General features: G+C 41.2%; 1 protein-coding gene across 3 annotated transcripts in view; it reads right to left on the bottom strand.

Moving 5' to 3' along the window:
• kif5ab (kinesin family member 5A, b) overlaps positions 1 to 16,067 on the bottom strand; it is a 68,584-nt gene that overhangs the window by 41,627 nt on the left and 10,890 nt on the right. For 2 of the 3 annotated variants that reach the window (XM_022206223.2, XM_022206300.2), the window contains exons 2-8: positions 7,867 to 7,954; positions 6,281 to 6,354; positions 5,791 to 5,895; positions 5,325 to 5,373; positions 4,017 to 4,072; positions 1,829 to 1,916; positions 950 to 1,074 (exon numbers count right to left, since the gene is read on the bottom strand). In XM_022206223.2, the coding sequence (XP_022061915.2) occupies positions 950 to 1,074; positions 1,829 to 1,916; positions 4,017 to 4,072; positions 5,325 to 5,373; positions 5,791 to 5,895; positions 6,281 to 6,354; positions 7,867 to 7,954 (585 nt within the window). Of the gene's footprint in view, positions 1 to 949; positions 1,075 to 1,828; positions 1,917 to 2,421; positions 2,520 to 4,016; positions 4,073 to 5,324; positions 5,374 to 5,790; positions 5,896 to 6,280; positions 6,355 to 7,866; positions 7,955 to 16,067 lie in introns of those variants that run through there. The other variant, XM_051948807.1, reaches the window with a different exon arrangement.

Genomic DNA, 16,067 nt, shown 5'->3' with positions numbered 1-16,067 from the left:
TTATTTACGGCAAGATAACGAGGGGCTTAATTATAGAGGGGAGCAAGTTGTCCCATCAAAGCCTTCTGTAGAGCATGCACCAGTTTTCTGTTCAGTCAATAATATGTTGTAACGAAGCCTCAGATGTTGCTGGAGCAGAACCACTTCCTCATTCTCCCCCAGGGATGACCAAGACAAGTTAGAGATGCACTATCAGCACGTATTAGCTTTAAACCACAGACATAAGCATCTATCCAGACTGTATGGCCATCTACCATTCTAAGAGCCCACTATTCTATGTTTTACATCAATATTTACAACAAAAGACTACATCCAGGAGCCAAAGGCAATGTTCAGCAGTGTCTCTAATGTATTTCCTGCTTGTTTTCCAGAGTATGACCTATGTCCTGGAGATAAATTGTTTTATAGATGGTGTGATGGGGAGAGCTGACTCAGATTTCACCTGAAAGACCTTGAAAGAATAAAACAATTTGTTGCTTGTGGTTCCCAACAGTGCGACATTTGCCTTGGCCGAAATCTATTTCAGTGCTTATCTGAGCTTGAAAATGAAAAATAATTTGTGAGGGCTTATTATTTCTCAGAAAATGTTTTGTTGTCTTTATCAGCGAAACCAATTGGATTCTTCAAGATGTGCAAACACTCCTCTTGGTCTTGCATCAGCGATAGACTAAACCAACAAAGGCCAAATAAGGTTCAGGCTGCACAATCGAATCTTTGAATAATTTGAAATTCAACAAAAATCCAGTGCAGTTGCCCAAAGTGAGTGCTTTAAGGGTGAAGTCTGGGGCTTTAATGCATTCCTTATCTGCTTCTTTGATGTCTGAAAACACAATTTCTGAGAAAAGTATTTCAAAATCCTGTCAACAGTAAATGTTGTGAGTTCATAGTCATGAAAATCCCCACTGTTAATGTTTTTTATATATATATAAAATTCACCCATTCGTCTTACCTTCTCACTGCCAGCTAGGTCGACCAGGTACAGCTTCCCAATCAGCTGCTGCTCTGTCTCCACGTTTTCTTGTTTGATGTTTATCAGGAAGATACTGTGACTGCGGGAACTGTGCTCATTCATGTCTAAAGAAAGATAAGGAGAGGACTCTTCGCACAGAGTTCTAATCAAGTCATTATTTCTTACACACAGAATTAAATGAGATCTTCACTTCTGAACTAACCATGCACTTCCCCTTGCACTGTAACCCTCCTGTTGTCCTTGTTTACGGGCAGCAAAAAAAAAATTTGTTCCTTCGTCTGAAAAATAGCCAAGAATTCCACCAAAAAATCCCCCAAATTTGAAAAAAAATTGCAAAGTCTTCAGAAAGAAAATTCTAAAAAAAAAAGTCCTTAAAAGTTTCCCTTGACATTTTTTTTAAATCCCCAAATTTGGCAAGAAATAAAAATAAAAAATATTTCCAAAAAATGAGTAAAATCTTCCAAAAAAAAAATCCTAAAAATACCTAAAGTGATTCCATATATATCAGCAAAACTTCTAATATTTTCTTTAACAACATTCAGAAAAAAATCAACAAAAATCCAGCGAATTTTGCTGGATTTTTGTTGATTTTTTTTCTGAATTTTCTTAAAGAAACTTTTTTTTTTTTAACATTTCTTATTTTCCACCAAAAAATGTTTCCCAAAAATGTTGAAAATGTGGAAATTTTCACTGTGAAAACGTATTTTTTTCGACATTTTCAAACTTTAAAACGGGTTAGTTTGACCTGCAGGATGACAGGAGGGTTAATAACGCTATACATAAACCCTGCAGAAAATCTCACAAGTTGTCTGACAGTTGGAGTATCAGAACATCAGGAAGAGGAAAAACGTGACTCACTGGTGACAGCAACGTGTCGGTTGGCCTTCCCCTCATCTATCACATCCATCACCTCCTCTGGACTTGTGACGAAGCGCTCAGTGCAGCCCTTAATGAAGCAAATACACATGTAAACATTCATTTTCACTGTAGTCCAATATACACACGACGCATGCTTAAATAAACATATACATATCTGCAAACCAGTTCTCCTTTATGCACACCAATTTTCAGAAATGCACAAATATAGACCCACATAACTACGCAGCACTTTGATACTTTGATCAGTATCCTCAAAGTTACAAAAGAAAAGGTTCGACATTATGGGAAATTTCATTTATTTGCTTTTTGGTTAAAGTTAACCAAACTAACTTAGAGGAGAAGTCTGATTCCACTATCTATCCAGAACAGTAAATGTAGCATAACCCCTTGATTGAAGGATTTTCCGGTCGTAAGAGCTAGAAAATACACAAAACAATGTGGAAGGTAAATGCTAAACTCTTACAACCGTTAAGAACTTAGGTGAACCTTAGCTTTAGTGATAAAACTCAACAAATGTACACATTCAGTTCCACGTAACAATCAAAACTGCCCTTCTTTACACAAACACATACCTTGTGCCTCTTTCAAAGGGGCTGCTAAGTGCAAAATACACATTTATGCGCCGACGTCTCTTCGTGCCCTGTTCCTTCTCCATCTTTATGTTGCTGGTAAGCTAATTCACATTCAGTTGCGACAGGAATTAAACTTTTCAAAATAAATGCATCAACCGGAAAATGCGTTAACACATTGTAAATAAAGGGAAAATGCCAAAATAAAATACAGCAGTTCTCTTTAGCAAAAAAAGAAATGTACTGGGTTATTTACAGTAAATATAGTGTAAGGCTTCAAATACAGCTAGTCTGGTTCTGTCAAACTGCACTGACCAACAACATTTATGCTGTTTAGTTCATTTGAAGAAAATAAAGATTGTGTGGCTATTTCCCTGCTTTAAGTCAAGTCCATTTTATTTATATAGCACATTTTAAAAAATAACTAAGGTTGAATAAAAGTGCTTTACAGTTCAAAACAGAAAAGAACACATAATCTGTGAGGAAATATACAGAGCAAGATAAACAATGACATATGTCAAGATGTCAACGCTCAACTACACTTTAAAGCCACGGAGTACATGTCTTCAGTAGGCACTTGAAGGTATCAAGAGACCGAGCGGTTCCAATTTGAACAGGTAAGTAGCTCCACTGACTTGGTGCAGCCACAGAAAAGGCTCTGTTTCTGAGTCTGGATCTGGGAACTGGGATCTGAGACCATCTGATTGACCAACCTCAGCACTAAAACTGGAGCATGAGCATGTTAAAGCTCAGATAGATAAGAAGGTGACAACCCATTTAACACCTTAAAAACAAGCAATAAAATCTTTAAAACAATTCTGAAGCAGACAGGAAGCCAGTGGAGCGAGGCTAAAACCGGAGTGATGTGCTGCCGTTTCTTTGTCCCCGTTAGAAGTCGGGCAGCAGCACTTTGTACCAGCTAGAGCCGACAAAGAGACATCTGATCAAGACTGACATACAGAGAGTTACAATAGTCTAACCTAGATGTGATGAAGGCATGTATGACTCTGTCAAAGTTGTTGTGGGACAGATATGGCTTTACTTTGGCCAATAGCCTCAACTGAAAGAATCCAGAACTGATGTGTTTGTCAAATTTAAAAGCACTGTCAAACACCAATATTTTTTGAGGAGGATCGATTATAGATTCCCAGAGGGCCAAGAGCACTGACACAGTCAAATAATTGGTCTGGATGGCTAAAAACAACAATCTCTGTTTTGGTTTCACTGAGACAAAGAAAATTAATGTCCAGTCCTGATTTTAGATCCTCCGGGTAATTCAGTAACGTCTGCAATGAACCAGCAGTTTTGGGTCTAATTAGTAAGCCAGTTCAACCAGTGGAGACTTCATACTGGTTGCTGTATTTTGCAGCCGTTTGAGTGAGGCAGCTGCTCTAACAGACTGCTGGCCATAGCATTTACTTTCTAGACATAAGAGTGACATCAGTCTTCCCATCTCTGACAGAAGGCGAATGAGTGTATTTTCCAATATGTCGAACCATTCTTCTGACACAGGTACACCCACAACACAAACAACATCATTATAACAGAGAAAAATGACAACGCGCTGCCAAACGAAATCATGTCCACAGATGACTCACCTTCACATAAGGAACTCTGTATTTGTCTTCGTGCACTGACAGGTTGGTTTTTGTCACTGCAGTGCGAAGGGAAAACAAGGCGAGAGGTCATTGTTTCACCCAAAGCATCATATATATGTGTGTGTGTGTGCGTGCAAACGAGCATCTGCAGATAAGCGCTCTTCCTCCCAGCTCAACTATAATCAGACATGACTGTGTTCCCTTCATATTTGTGAATCAGCCTCCAGTAATGCAGCGTGAAAAAATATATATATATATCGGAGTGTCTCGCTGGGAATGTTTTTAATAGAAATTCCTGCTACAGTCACTGAGAGGTTAAAGATGCACCTCGTCATGAACTAAATTTTAATTTTTGGCAAAGAGAATATACTGGCCCAACTTCCTGCATTACTCATTTCGCATTTGAAAGTCCTATGTCGATGTTAATTAAATTTCATTAGATTGTGGAGGCGTTTTTTTTCCCTTGGAGACCGTGTGTGTGTGTGTGTGTGTGTGTGTGTGTGTGTGTGTGTGTGTGTGTGTGTGTGTGTGTGTGTGTGTGTGTGTGTGTGTGTGTGTGTGTGTGTGTGTGCGCGCGCGTGGGTTTTGTCACCCTACAGTCATTTTGTCTCTCAAATACCCCCACAGGGTGTTGTTCTCTTTGCTGCCTCGATTCATCTCGCTTGTTGTTGGTTCTTTTTCTTTTTTTTTTGGGCTGTTCGTAGCTTAAATGTACCTGAGCCACTGTGAACTGCCCTGCATACAGATGGTGCTTTCACCGCTGTTTCTGGCCCTATTAAAGATGTAATCACAAAGATGCTGGGTACAGCTCTCTATCCCAAGACTCTCCATCATTTTACACTGGTTATATATGTCAGTGATAAGAGAGTGAGCTGCGGTGCTCAGGTGCATTTGTATGTATAGTACAAAAAAAAGCCTCACAAAGCTTTACTGTCTGGAGCAGATAAACAAAAATATGAAGGAAGGTATCAAGATTGTTTGCTTTTTCAATCATGACTTTACAATTCAATTAGATTTTTAGCAGTAATATTAATATTATGACAAATAAAGATCCCCATAAAGAGCCTGATTTTGCGTGTTGTTCCATGTTCAGTTTTCGGAAAATGAAATGATAAAAGCAAGCAAAAATATACATGCAGATGAGGTTTAATCATTCAGTTCCATCTGCTTCTGCCTCTCATTCTGAGCATAGGCCAACATAATATGTTATTTAAAATGTCAGTGTTTAGAGATAATGGACCTGGATGTAATTTCTTCACTTTCAACAAATGTGTCTTGTGCTTTCACAGCCTCCAAGCATAAACATACCGTCCAGTAGGTCCCGGATTTTATCCAAGTAGATCTCAAAGTAGGAGACCTGCAGCAAAAACAGAAACACGTGGCGGCTGATTTTTCCCAGAGAGACAGAAAAAGAATCTAATTCAGATAAATGAGGAGGATGGCATAGCTGCTTATTGTACAAACACAAAATGCAATATGATGTTGCGGTAATCTGTCCTCCTGCGAGTCTGGTGAGGAATTATCCTCTATTATAAAACAGCAGTGTAAAAGGGGAAAATATTGTAGGATGATCACGGTTTATATATCATGACTTATTGATGCTTGGCTGGTTCCACTCCGCCCATCCATGTGAGGATTACATCAGAGCTTCAGCTAAATTCCCACTGAATGTATCATGTGTAAGAGCAAAAAACTGAGCATGTACATCCCCATGTGTGATTGACAACTGCACGAAGGCAGACATGAACTGACACACATGGCCAAGCACACAAACCTTTATGTGGAATTCTAGGTTCTCATCCATGGCAAATATGTGTTCAAAAATGTCCTCTGCGATCCGGGGAATGATTCCCATTCCCTTGGCATCATGAAGATTCCCCTACAGGAAGAACGAGACGAGATAAAGGCAGGTGAGTGATGACTGCGATAAATGTAGAGCCTGGGACGAATTAAGTAGGGAGAATAGTAAAAGAAAGGAGAGCAGAGAGGCTTTTGACTTGAAAAAGAACAGGGTTGTTTCCCTGAGAGAGTTGTAAAGGAGGTTAGTTCCCACACAAAGCTGGGAAAGAGAGATAGAGAGTGATGACTGTGATGGGGGTAGCTTTACTGTCAGGGAAAGCAAAGGAAGAGAAACGTGTGTATGTGTGTGTGTGTGTGTGTGTGTGTGTGTGTGTGTGTGTGTGTGTGTGTGTGTGTGTGTGTGTGTGTGTGTGTGTGAGTCACAGCAAGAGGGCCACCTTTTCAATTATTTAGCAATACTGTACCTCCATGGTGTGTGTCTTTCCCGAGGAAGTCTGCCCATAGGCAAAGATAGTCCCATTGTATCCACCCAGCACATCTAAAACGAGGAGGAGGCAACAGAAGCATGTCAAGGAGAAAAACAATGAAAAGCAGTGTGGAAATAAAAAACATCAATAAAACTGTCTGAATTACAGATTTCAGCCAGACAGGTGCAAAAAAAAAAGACAGAGAGACAAATATCTTTGACCTTTGCCTCCAAATGATCAAACAGAGCCTCATGAAGTCTGCGTGTATTGAGAGAGATATATGGTATTTCAGCTTGGTTAGGTGCTGAACAACCTCTGTGGCTGCACACAATAAACAACAATACCTGCAGGGTTCAGGTCACCAGGAGGCCCGCGGTGAAATACAAGGCAAGCACAAACATATTATTTCCTCCATTCATTTGGTGGAAGCCGCAGTGAAAACAACGCCTCCTCGCCAGTTTATGCTCTAAAGAACCACACTGCTTAATGTCATATTGCTGACGGAGGCCAGTAAACCCCTGCGTTAAAAGTCAAACACGGATGAAGAAAAACGTATCTCCCTGAAAGGCCTGCTGCCACAGGTTCGCTGACCGCAGACTAATCACAAAGGCTCTCAGCTGAAACCATGCAGAACCCTTTTTCCTCTCCTCCTCCCTCGCGCTGCTTCTACCTTCAACAGCTCTCAGCTCAGCAGCGAGTTTTCCTCTGCTGCCACACTGGTCATAGTGTGACACATAAAAGAAGAAGTAATAAAGAACGTGTCTTTGAAAGGAAATAAAGACAGCAGGAGACGAGAAACAACAGAGGCCACTGCAGAGAGAAGCACAAAGGAGGCGAGACAGCCTGAGTATGAAAGAAAGTCATTGAACAGGGCAAAGAGAGAGAAACACAACTACAGACCATAAAGTGGGGAAACTCCAAACGTCTACACACCAGCTTGCTCCGGCCTTGCTTGCCCTCTCTGTTACCCTTTTCCCCTGGCGAATTTCAAATCTCACTTCTTATCACACTCCTTCATTTTGCTAAATCACCGCCTTGAAATTTTTCAACCTTATTTTTTTCCCCTCGCCTCTTTATTTCTTCCTTCCTCAGTCTACATGGTAATCTCACACTCTATAAGTAATCTCACCCACCAAATCAATCTTTTTCATGCTCCGTCTAGAACTAGTTCAATGGAGTTCCACACTCGCTTTGAAGGTGGAAGAAAAATGAGACCCTAACAGCGGAAAAAAAGGCGAGGCAGACAGATGTAGGGAGATGCAGACATAGGGAGGAGGAGAGGAAAAGAAATTCAAAGCTTCAGGGCATGGTTTTATTTGATCTCACGCCTTCTGGATATACCAGTCCGGCTGTGACGTGATGAGCACGCATGATGCTAATTCATGCAATGTGATGCTCATACATGTAGGTCATGGGACCACTTCATGTCCGGATAATTGTCTTTCTTGCACCAGTGAATGAAGTGCAAATCTGAAAAAGCCAATACAGCGATGATGTCTATGGATGACATGTTAATTCAAGGTTTGTCGACTTTTTCTCCTTCAGCTTGTGCGTCACTCAAGGGGAAGCCACATGTGACTCACCTTTGACGATCTGTTTGGCACAAGTGTTGTAGACCTGCTCCTGTGTGGTGTTCGTGGGAAACACCTGGTCAAACACGTACGACTTCCCCTGCGGAGGTTAACACAAACACAGTGGAGACAGTTAAGAGAGTGCTTTAGATTATTGTCAACACCACACTGCCCCTGTGACTTGCTGTAAAATCCACTCTTGGAAGTTTGTGAAGCAGAACACCACGGTATATGTGTGGGTGTGTGTGTGTGTGTGTGTGTGGAGGTGGGGGGGACATTCCACATCATATTGATCACTAAAGCATTATGTAAACCCTTACTGCCACTATAAAAAAAGCGTAACAACAATATTTCCTTAGTGCGTAGTGAACATGCTTTATGGGTGCTGTGTCCATCTGTGTTTGTTACAGCCTGAATAACGGTGCATATATCACATTAAGAGGCCCATCTGTCTCCTTTTGAATGGTACAGTACGCGTCTTGTGTGCGTGTTTTTTGCTATTGAGAGGGTGTTTTGAATGAGTGCACTGCAGCATGGCGCTTTTGGGCAAAAGGGCCGTTTCACCCCAAGAAAGACAGAGAGACAGAGCGAGAGAGATCACATCTGAAGCGAAGCCATTAGAGGTAACGTTCAAGGACTTGAAGAGTGAAGTGATGGGAGCTGAGCGAGGAAAGTGGAGTGGAAGAGTAGAGCAGGGGAGTGGAAATGCAGAGAGGGCAAAAGAAAGCAGATGACCTGAAACCTGCGTCTGCACGTGAGATGGACAGCACAAGAAAAAAAATGCACTGAGACAGGAGAAAAAGACAAGAGGGGCTGTTTTTGTGATTTGCCAAATCTCTCAACCAGAAATCCAGTGAGGAACTGAACAAGTCAGTCATCCAGCTGAGTGTCTGGGAATAAACAAAACCAAACAGATACAGTATGCTAACAAGGCTTGGATTGTAAGTCAGCCAGTTAATTACCCAGCTAACACTACTCAGCTGAGAAGCCAGTTATTCAGTCCAACATATTTAGTCACACATCGGACAAGCTCTGGTGCTGATGGTGAACATAGTGACTGAGAGCAGTCTTGTCTCCTCAGAAAAACACGCCTGACAGCTCGCAGGGCTAATTTTATGCACAGCGTATGTGTATATGTGTGTGTAGGTGGTGCAGGGAGGCATAGACTGTATATGTACATGAAATTCACAGTAGCTGAGTGCGTGCAGGACCATCTCAACCACCCACAAACCCTGCAGAAATTCCCTGCCAGAAGCAGACACGTTAGAGCAACTGCACCTCTATCTGGTCAAACATATTACATCTTTTTGAGAGGTGTTTCTGGCATTCATGAGTCAAGTTTTCTTCAGTTAGTTTGACTCTGCTCATCGTTTAGTATTTCTTTCATGACATGGGGAGAACTGAATGCCTTTACTGTATAAATGAAAGTGGCACTGCAGCTGTTTTCCTATGAGGATAATGTATTATAATCGCTATTATTACTATAAAGATTAAACAAACAAGAATGATTCAACTGGGAAATCATTAAAACGTAAGTTAGGGATTATAAATGGAAAGGGTCTTTTACTGTTACATAATCTACAATAAAGAAAGTGACATTCCAGTCAGTACATACATTTTTGCCCTTACAGCCCCAGATGATGGTCTAAACCATAATTATCACTGCACCAGCGGTCTTGGATAAAATACACCAATAATCCCCTGCACCTCCTGCAAGTATTACAGACGGGTCCCGCTGCTTCTCAACCTTCCAAATGACAAAGTCAACAGCAAGCTAAACACAAAATCCCCAAGCAGACAATTTTATCAGTGGCTTGAATAATGCATTCTGTTGCAGGCTTTAAAAGATGGATGCTTTTGTGGTGTGACTCACAATTTAAGATGTTCCTTTTCAGCTTATAAGCGCATTTGTTATGTGGTTTGTGGAATTTATTTGTCAGTTGGTGCACAAGGATTTCTAGCACTGTAGTAAGAACAGATTTGTCACAGATTTGTTTGTATGATCAATAATGGATTATGGGAAGCTACAATGAAGGATAAAAACGCAGGAGGAAAAACTATTTGAAACTTTAAGGGTACTTAGTTAAGCAGTCCAAAAGAAATGTGAGTTTTGAAATTTGATTTTACACCCACAAACAGAATGTGTTTTTTTTCAGTCCTGTTGTCACTTTGATCAAATGAAATAATGTTTTTTTTTGCTACTTTCCCCCCCTCTGTCATTAGTCCCTGCCTTATTAATTAGGTGTATTAAGCTCAATTACTAAGATATTGGAGCATCAAAATTAAATTTTTGATCAAGTGAGCAGAAAATGTGTCCGACTAACTAATCAGAATGCAGTCACTGCTATTTAGCTTCACATCTGTTCTGAATTCAGTTTGACTTGCTGGTGTTTCAAAAGGCAACTCTCTGTATTCTATCAGAGCTTAGAAGTCACTGTTGACCAAGTACTTTGTGAATGAGATGTTACAGGAACTTGTGCAGTAGTTCAGCATTAACCTGATTTATCACAATAAAAATAAAACCAGTGATTTTTTTTCCACTGTAGCTTGTGAACCCTTGCAGTGTTGCCATAGCTGACACTGTAAAATCACCTGCCTCGAGTAAAGAACAGTTTGAGTAAAGCCCCACCGTGACATAGAGATTAGATAAGGCTGATTATTCTAAACTGTCTAGAGAATCACAGTGTTTTCCTCTTTTACTTCACAGGGAAAAGTTGCTCAACTCAGGAAGAAAAAAAAAACATTTTGCGTCACTCCCAAGAATTGTAGCTTTAAATCAGACTCGGTTACTGCAGAGTTAAAGACAACGAGTGGGAGCATTCCCACAACGACCTCCCACTGTACAGTCCCAGCTTTGCATAAAATAATTTGTTCGTGACAGAATATGGAGACAGTTTGGCAAAATCCAAGCTCCGATTTTATGCATTTTCTATTCTACTTCCCTAATAAGCTGAACTGTTTAGCTGTTGTTTTCAAGTGCTGAAAGCACAGCTGCAGGTACAAACTAGCTCCCCATCAGAACTGATTACGACTGACTCTGTTCCCAATGAGCCATTTGTACACTACACAGTAAACACATGCAAACCCTGATGAATAACAGAAAGGGAGGGAGGGAGGAAGTATGATGCGGTTTTCATAGGGGTGAATAAAATGAGTTAGTTATGTAAGCCAGATGAAAAACAGCCCTTTGCCAATCATTTGTTCTGCTGGCTCCACTGTTAAAGCGCTAATCTGTTTCCTGGATAAATATGATAATAGCACACATGTACAAGGCATTCTGTAAGCTCTCTATCTTGCATGCCCATCTCCCTGCCAGGCCTGTCTGTCCATTCAGGTACAGACACATTCGCTTGTTTGTCTGCTTGTATAATTTAGCAGATGTCTTTTCAATTATGTGAGTGGATGCTGATTTACTGCAGGATGCTGGAATGGGGAGGAAAGTGTGTGCAGATGCAAAGGCCTAGGCGTGCTTGTTTGCGTGTGTTTGTGTACACATGCATGGGTGCAAATAACACGGCCAATTATGCGTGTACATGCAGAGATTGTTCATGGCCCTCAGCTTTATGTGCCATGTCAAACACCCACATGGCCTGTCCAGCCTGCACTATGCTGCTGTCTGCCAGGAGACAAGGAGCCAGTGCAGGGTGAGAAATAAAGGGAGAGCGACAGAGAGACACACAGAGAGGTAAAAAAAGCAATAATAAACAGAAACTCTTAGAATCATTGGCGGAGGGCAAAGAATGGCCAATTAAGCACAAGACTGAGCTGAACCAAAACAAGGAGACAATTACCGGAGAAGAGTGAAGAAGGGAGAAAAATCAAAAGAAAGAGAGGCTGAGAGAGAAAGACAATCAAGATCATAAATCACAGAGGGAAGAGGTGGAGAACATACAACAAGGACAATCAACTACAGGCAAGAATGTGAGTTAACAAGAGATGAGAAAAGAGAAGGGAGAAGGATGAAGGGTTGTGGTAGCAGCTGCTGAATTTAGACGGGGACCTGCTGGTAGATTGTGTTAAGGACCTCAGGGACTGTAGACGCTCTTCACTAACCAGAGGGCATAGCAGGGTCTCACACACCAATATTCTACTTGCACACACTGGCAAACAGATTTATTAGCACAATTAGGATCTTGCTGTAGTTTATGTGTTGTCTGTCAAATGCTGTCAGTCGTATGTAGAAATATTTCATCACTGTTATCTTCTGCACACGTATGTGCACTAATAGCAAGCCAGAACCCACAGAGGCCACCTACATAACAAATCCCAATTTAAGCTCTGCTTTTATATGAAACGGGCTGCAGGTGGTGATGGATCTAGAGAAACGTTACCACGTTCTGCAGCAGCTGTTTTCAGAGAAAAAATCTCAAAAAAAACCCCAAAACATACAGTACCACAGCTGACCAGCTCCAGACAACGTTAACAAGTAGCAGGTGAACATAGTGAAGCATTAAGCTGCTATAAAAAAACAGATAATCCCTCAGGAGCTGGTAAAATAATCCTAAATCAGAGTGGATATTACGCAGTCATGTATGTGTCTACTAACCTGGACACAAACACGACTTGAAATGAATGCATGACTACATTTACACAAAGTTTATTTTTTATATACACAATCGTTCAAAAGTTTGGGGTCACTTTGAAATGTCCTCATTTTGGAAAGGAAAGCTTTTTTTTTCATTAAAAATAAAATTAAATGAATCAGGAACACGGTCTAGACACTGTTAATGTGGTAAATGACTATTCTAGCTGGAAACGGCTGATTTTTAATGGAATATCTCCATAGGGGTACAGAGGAACATTTCCAGCAGTTCTAATGCTACATTGTGTTTGCTAATCATGTTGAAAGGCTAATTTATGATTAGAAAACCCTTGTGCAATTATGCTAGCACATGAATAAAAGTATGAGTTTTCATGGAAAACATGGAACTGTCAGGGGGATCTCAAGCTTTTGAACGTCCTTGTATAGGCAGCTGTATGCTACAAGTTTACCAGATTATCTTTATAGGTGAAAATACGTGAGAATTCATGTTTACATATTTTATGTCTTCTGCTCCTAAGCACCTAATAAATCTGTTATTGGAGGTTTAAGAATTAATTAGGCTTATAGAAACCGATTCAAGGGTATTCTGTGCAGCTTTAGATTCTATAATGAGTGGGATCATATTTCTGTTTGCTTCTTATACAAAAGCCACACAGAAGACATTCCCTCTACCCTGTAAGCTATTCAAGTGACTGCACCAAGAAACTCAACACTATGTCACTGTCAGGACAGTCACGAAACAGAAACATGTCGATGTAAACACACAGTGCACTGAACTCTGATTGCAGGAAAACTCCAGGGCTTTGGTCATGACTTCAACAAATCAGTCTGTTACAAAACCGACAATGACAACCGATGGGACGGAAGCAGCAAACAGCACTTTCCCATGTCAAAGTCGCACGCCTCATTGCATCGTGCCTCTCGTCCACCTCGACCTCTTCCCTCAGAGGCTTTTCAGCTCTGCAATTTCCCCACGCTACATCAACCTTTGCGTCTGACAGACGGCGCGCATTACTCACACGGCCAAAGAAGGCCATTTGCCAGGAAACAGTCTGAAATGTCTGATCAGCTGACCAGTGCCTTCATTTTTCCGGTGAGGACAGTTTCAAAGACGCAGCGACAATTTCAGCAAGAAAAGGCTAACAACAGAAATCAACACCCTCTGCATACGGTGAATGTTTGGTGACTGCTGAAGCTTGCAGCAAGGGAACAATACTTCCCAACACATGCACATAATTTAGACTACCGTTCAGAGAGGTGTCATTCTTGTCGCGGCCTTCCTCCCCATCAAGTTTCACACTTCAAGTCCCTCCCACTAAGCAGATATACATAGCTGAACATTTTAGAGAAAGTGTGGGATGAGATGAGAAGAAGATACGGCATGTGTTCCTCCTCCTCCAGCACATTGGTGGGCTGACACTCAAGCAGACGGCTGCATTTTTAAAAAAAATTTGCAACATGGCTCGTTTGCAATTGTTTGGTGTTGGTGTGTGAGCTCAACTGGAGGTAGAAGCACAGACGGAAGGCTCCTATTTTCTTTTATCAGGGTCTGCGTGTGAGAGTGTGTCTGCCTCTGCGTCAGTCTTACCCACAAACTCATCAACCCTCCTCTCTCCCTCCTCACACAAACGCACACAGAAGCACAGCGAGACTGACAGGAGAGAAGAGTTCAGGCTGCCAGTGTCGGCCTCATCCGTCAAGCTAATCAGGCTTCGAGTCCCAGATAACAGCATCATTAGCCGTTCTCTCGACAACAGAAAACTCCTCACAACTGCAAAAGCTCTAGTCACAGAATATTACCAAACATTACTGTATTTCCTAATTCACTCTGCTGACAAGCCCATAGCAGAGTCGGCTGGCAAAGTGCCTTGAGGGCAAAGCAGCTCAGCGCCTCAGATATACAGTAGTGAAGCCTGAATGCTGAGATCCAGTGGTCGTGATTTCTTTTTGAGTTTTCTTGCAGCTATCTTGTACTTATCAAAATGTACTTAGCAAATTTTGTAGCTATTTAACTTAATCACCAGCTCAGGGAACCAAAGCTTACCACCACCCAGCATGACATTGTTAACACTCATCTAATAATTTCACTTATTTTCCTGCATCAACTTGTTTATTCTATGATCCACGCAAAGAAATAGAGCAATTAGTCGCCCATCAAAATGAAACACTCTGCATAATTCTTCAGAATGAGTGAGTGGGAAACAGGAGACAGGAGTGGAGAAGAGAGAGAAGGAAAGATTGGGCTTTGCTCGCTGAGATTCAGACCAAAAAATAGGAACAGCAGCTTCCCTGTGGACAGAGGTGGAGTGAGAAAAAGGAGGGATTTGGAGTCCCATCAAAACCATGCTGAGGGGAGTGAGACGGAAAAGGGGATTTTAAGAATGACAACCATGACAGATAAGACAAGAGGCAGTGATTTACACAAATGATACACACACCAAAATGACCAAAAAGCAATAAAATATTGAAAATATCCTAGCAGATATTACATCTTGTTCAGAGTACATCTACAAAATGATATATCTTCCTTTGCATTTTAAGGTATTGAAACATCACATCTAGACCTGTCTGCGTGTTTCTTTGGTACACATATAAATGTGTTGGAGGCGAAACAATGCTTCTACTTGCCATTGTGGCAGCAGTGCATATATGTGTATTCTGGTCTAGTTTGCCGTCATGTTAGAACACTTCTGTGGTTGCCTTTAAGGGAGTGACTCATCTTATGGTTTTTCAAATTTAATGTGCCTGTGCAAGCGGTAGGGCATGGTTATGACAATGCGCTATTATTTAAAGAGATTGCATTACATTACATCAATGTGTGTGTACAGACAAGGGCTTAGACATCAGCAAAGACATTTTTGCAATTACAGTTTTGCATGGTTGTTATACTACAGCTGTTCCACTATCAACAGCATGTAGGTTACGTTGTACGTTATCCTATTACTAAGCTGTGTGTGTGTGAATGTGTGTGTGTATGTGTGCGTGCGTATGTGGTAAAATTAGTGTTTCTATATGTCTGGTATCAATACTGCTTGACATACATGTTCCAGAACAGTTCAGTAATGACATTCCTTCTCTATTACCAGAACAAGAAAACCACTCAGAGAGCGCAGTACTCTGCCAAGGCTGCTCAGTCCTTGTATGATTTATCGGGACATATAAGTCCCGATAAGTCCGCAGTACTGGATTTGTAGTAGGATCGCAATCATGTGATCGGTAGCAGGCAGCCGACGCAGCGTTCACTTGTTGTCATGGTTACAGTGGCGCTGTGCAGCTATGTCATAATGATACAGGAATCTTTAACAAATCCGTGGATCCACACTATAAGCTGCTTCACTGCCAAAATCTAATCAGGTGGTCCTTGTGTCATTTCTGAAATTCTCTGAAAATTTCATTCAAATCCGTTAGTCTGTTTTTGAGTAACGTTGCGCACAGACAAACAAATTAACAGAAATATAAACAATCATCACATAACTCAGCTGCACTCCATGGCAGAGTAATAAATCAACTCAACTTGGAATCCTGGTCTGTGGTGCTTTGTCGTTGACAAATGTGCACCTTCAAAGCTCACTAATTAACGTGCTACATCTCTATACCTCACAGTGATGACAAGACTCAGCTCATAGCAGTCCCAAACATAACAACCTTTGCAGACGACCTGTTGTTGTTC

The sequence above is a fragment of the Acanthochromis polyacanthus genome, chromosome 5, assembly GCF_021347895.1.
Source record: "Acanthochromis polyacanthus isolate Apoly-LR-REF ecotype Palm Island chromosome 5, KAUST_Apoly_ChrSc, whole genome shotgun sequence".
NCBI classification, from domain to species: Eukaryota; Metazoa; Chordata; class Actinopteri; family Pomacentridae; genus Acanthochromis; species Acanthochromis polyacanthus.
Note: the sequence above shows the minus strand (reverse complement) of the source record. Positions and strands in the feature narration are given on the sequence as shown.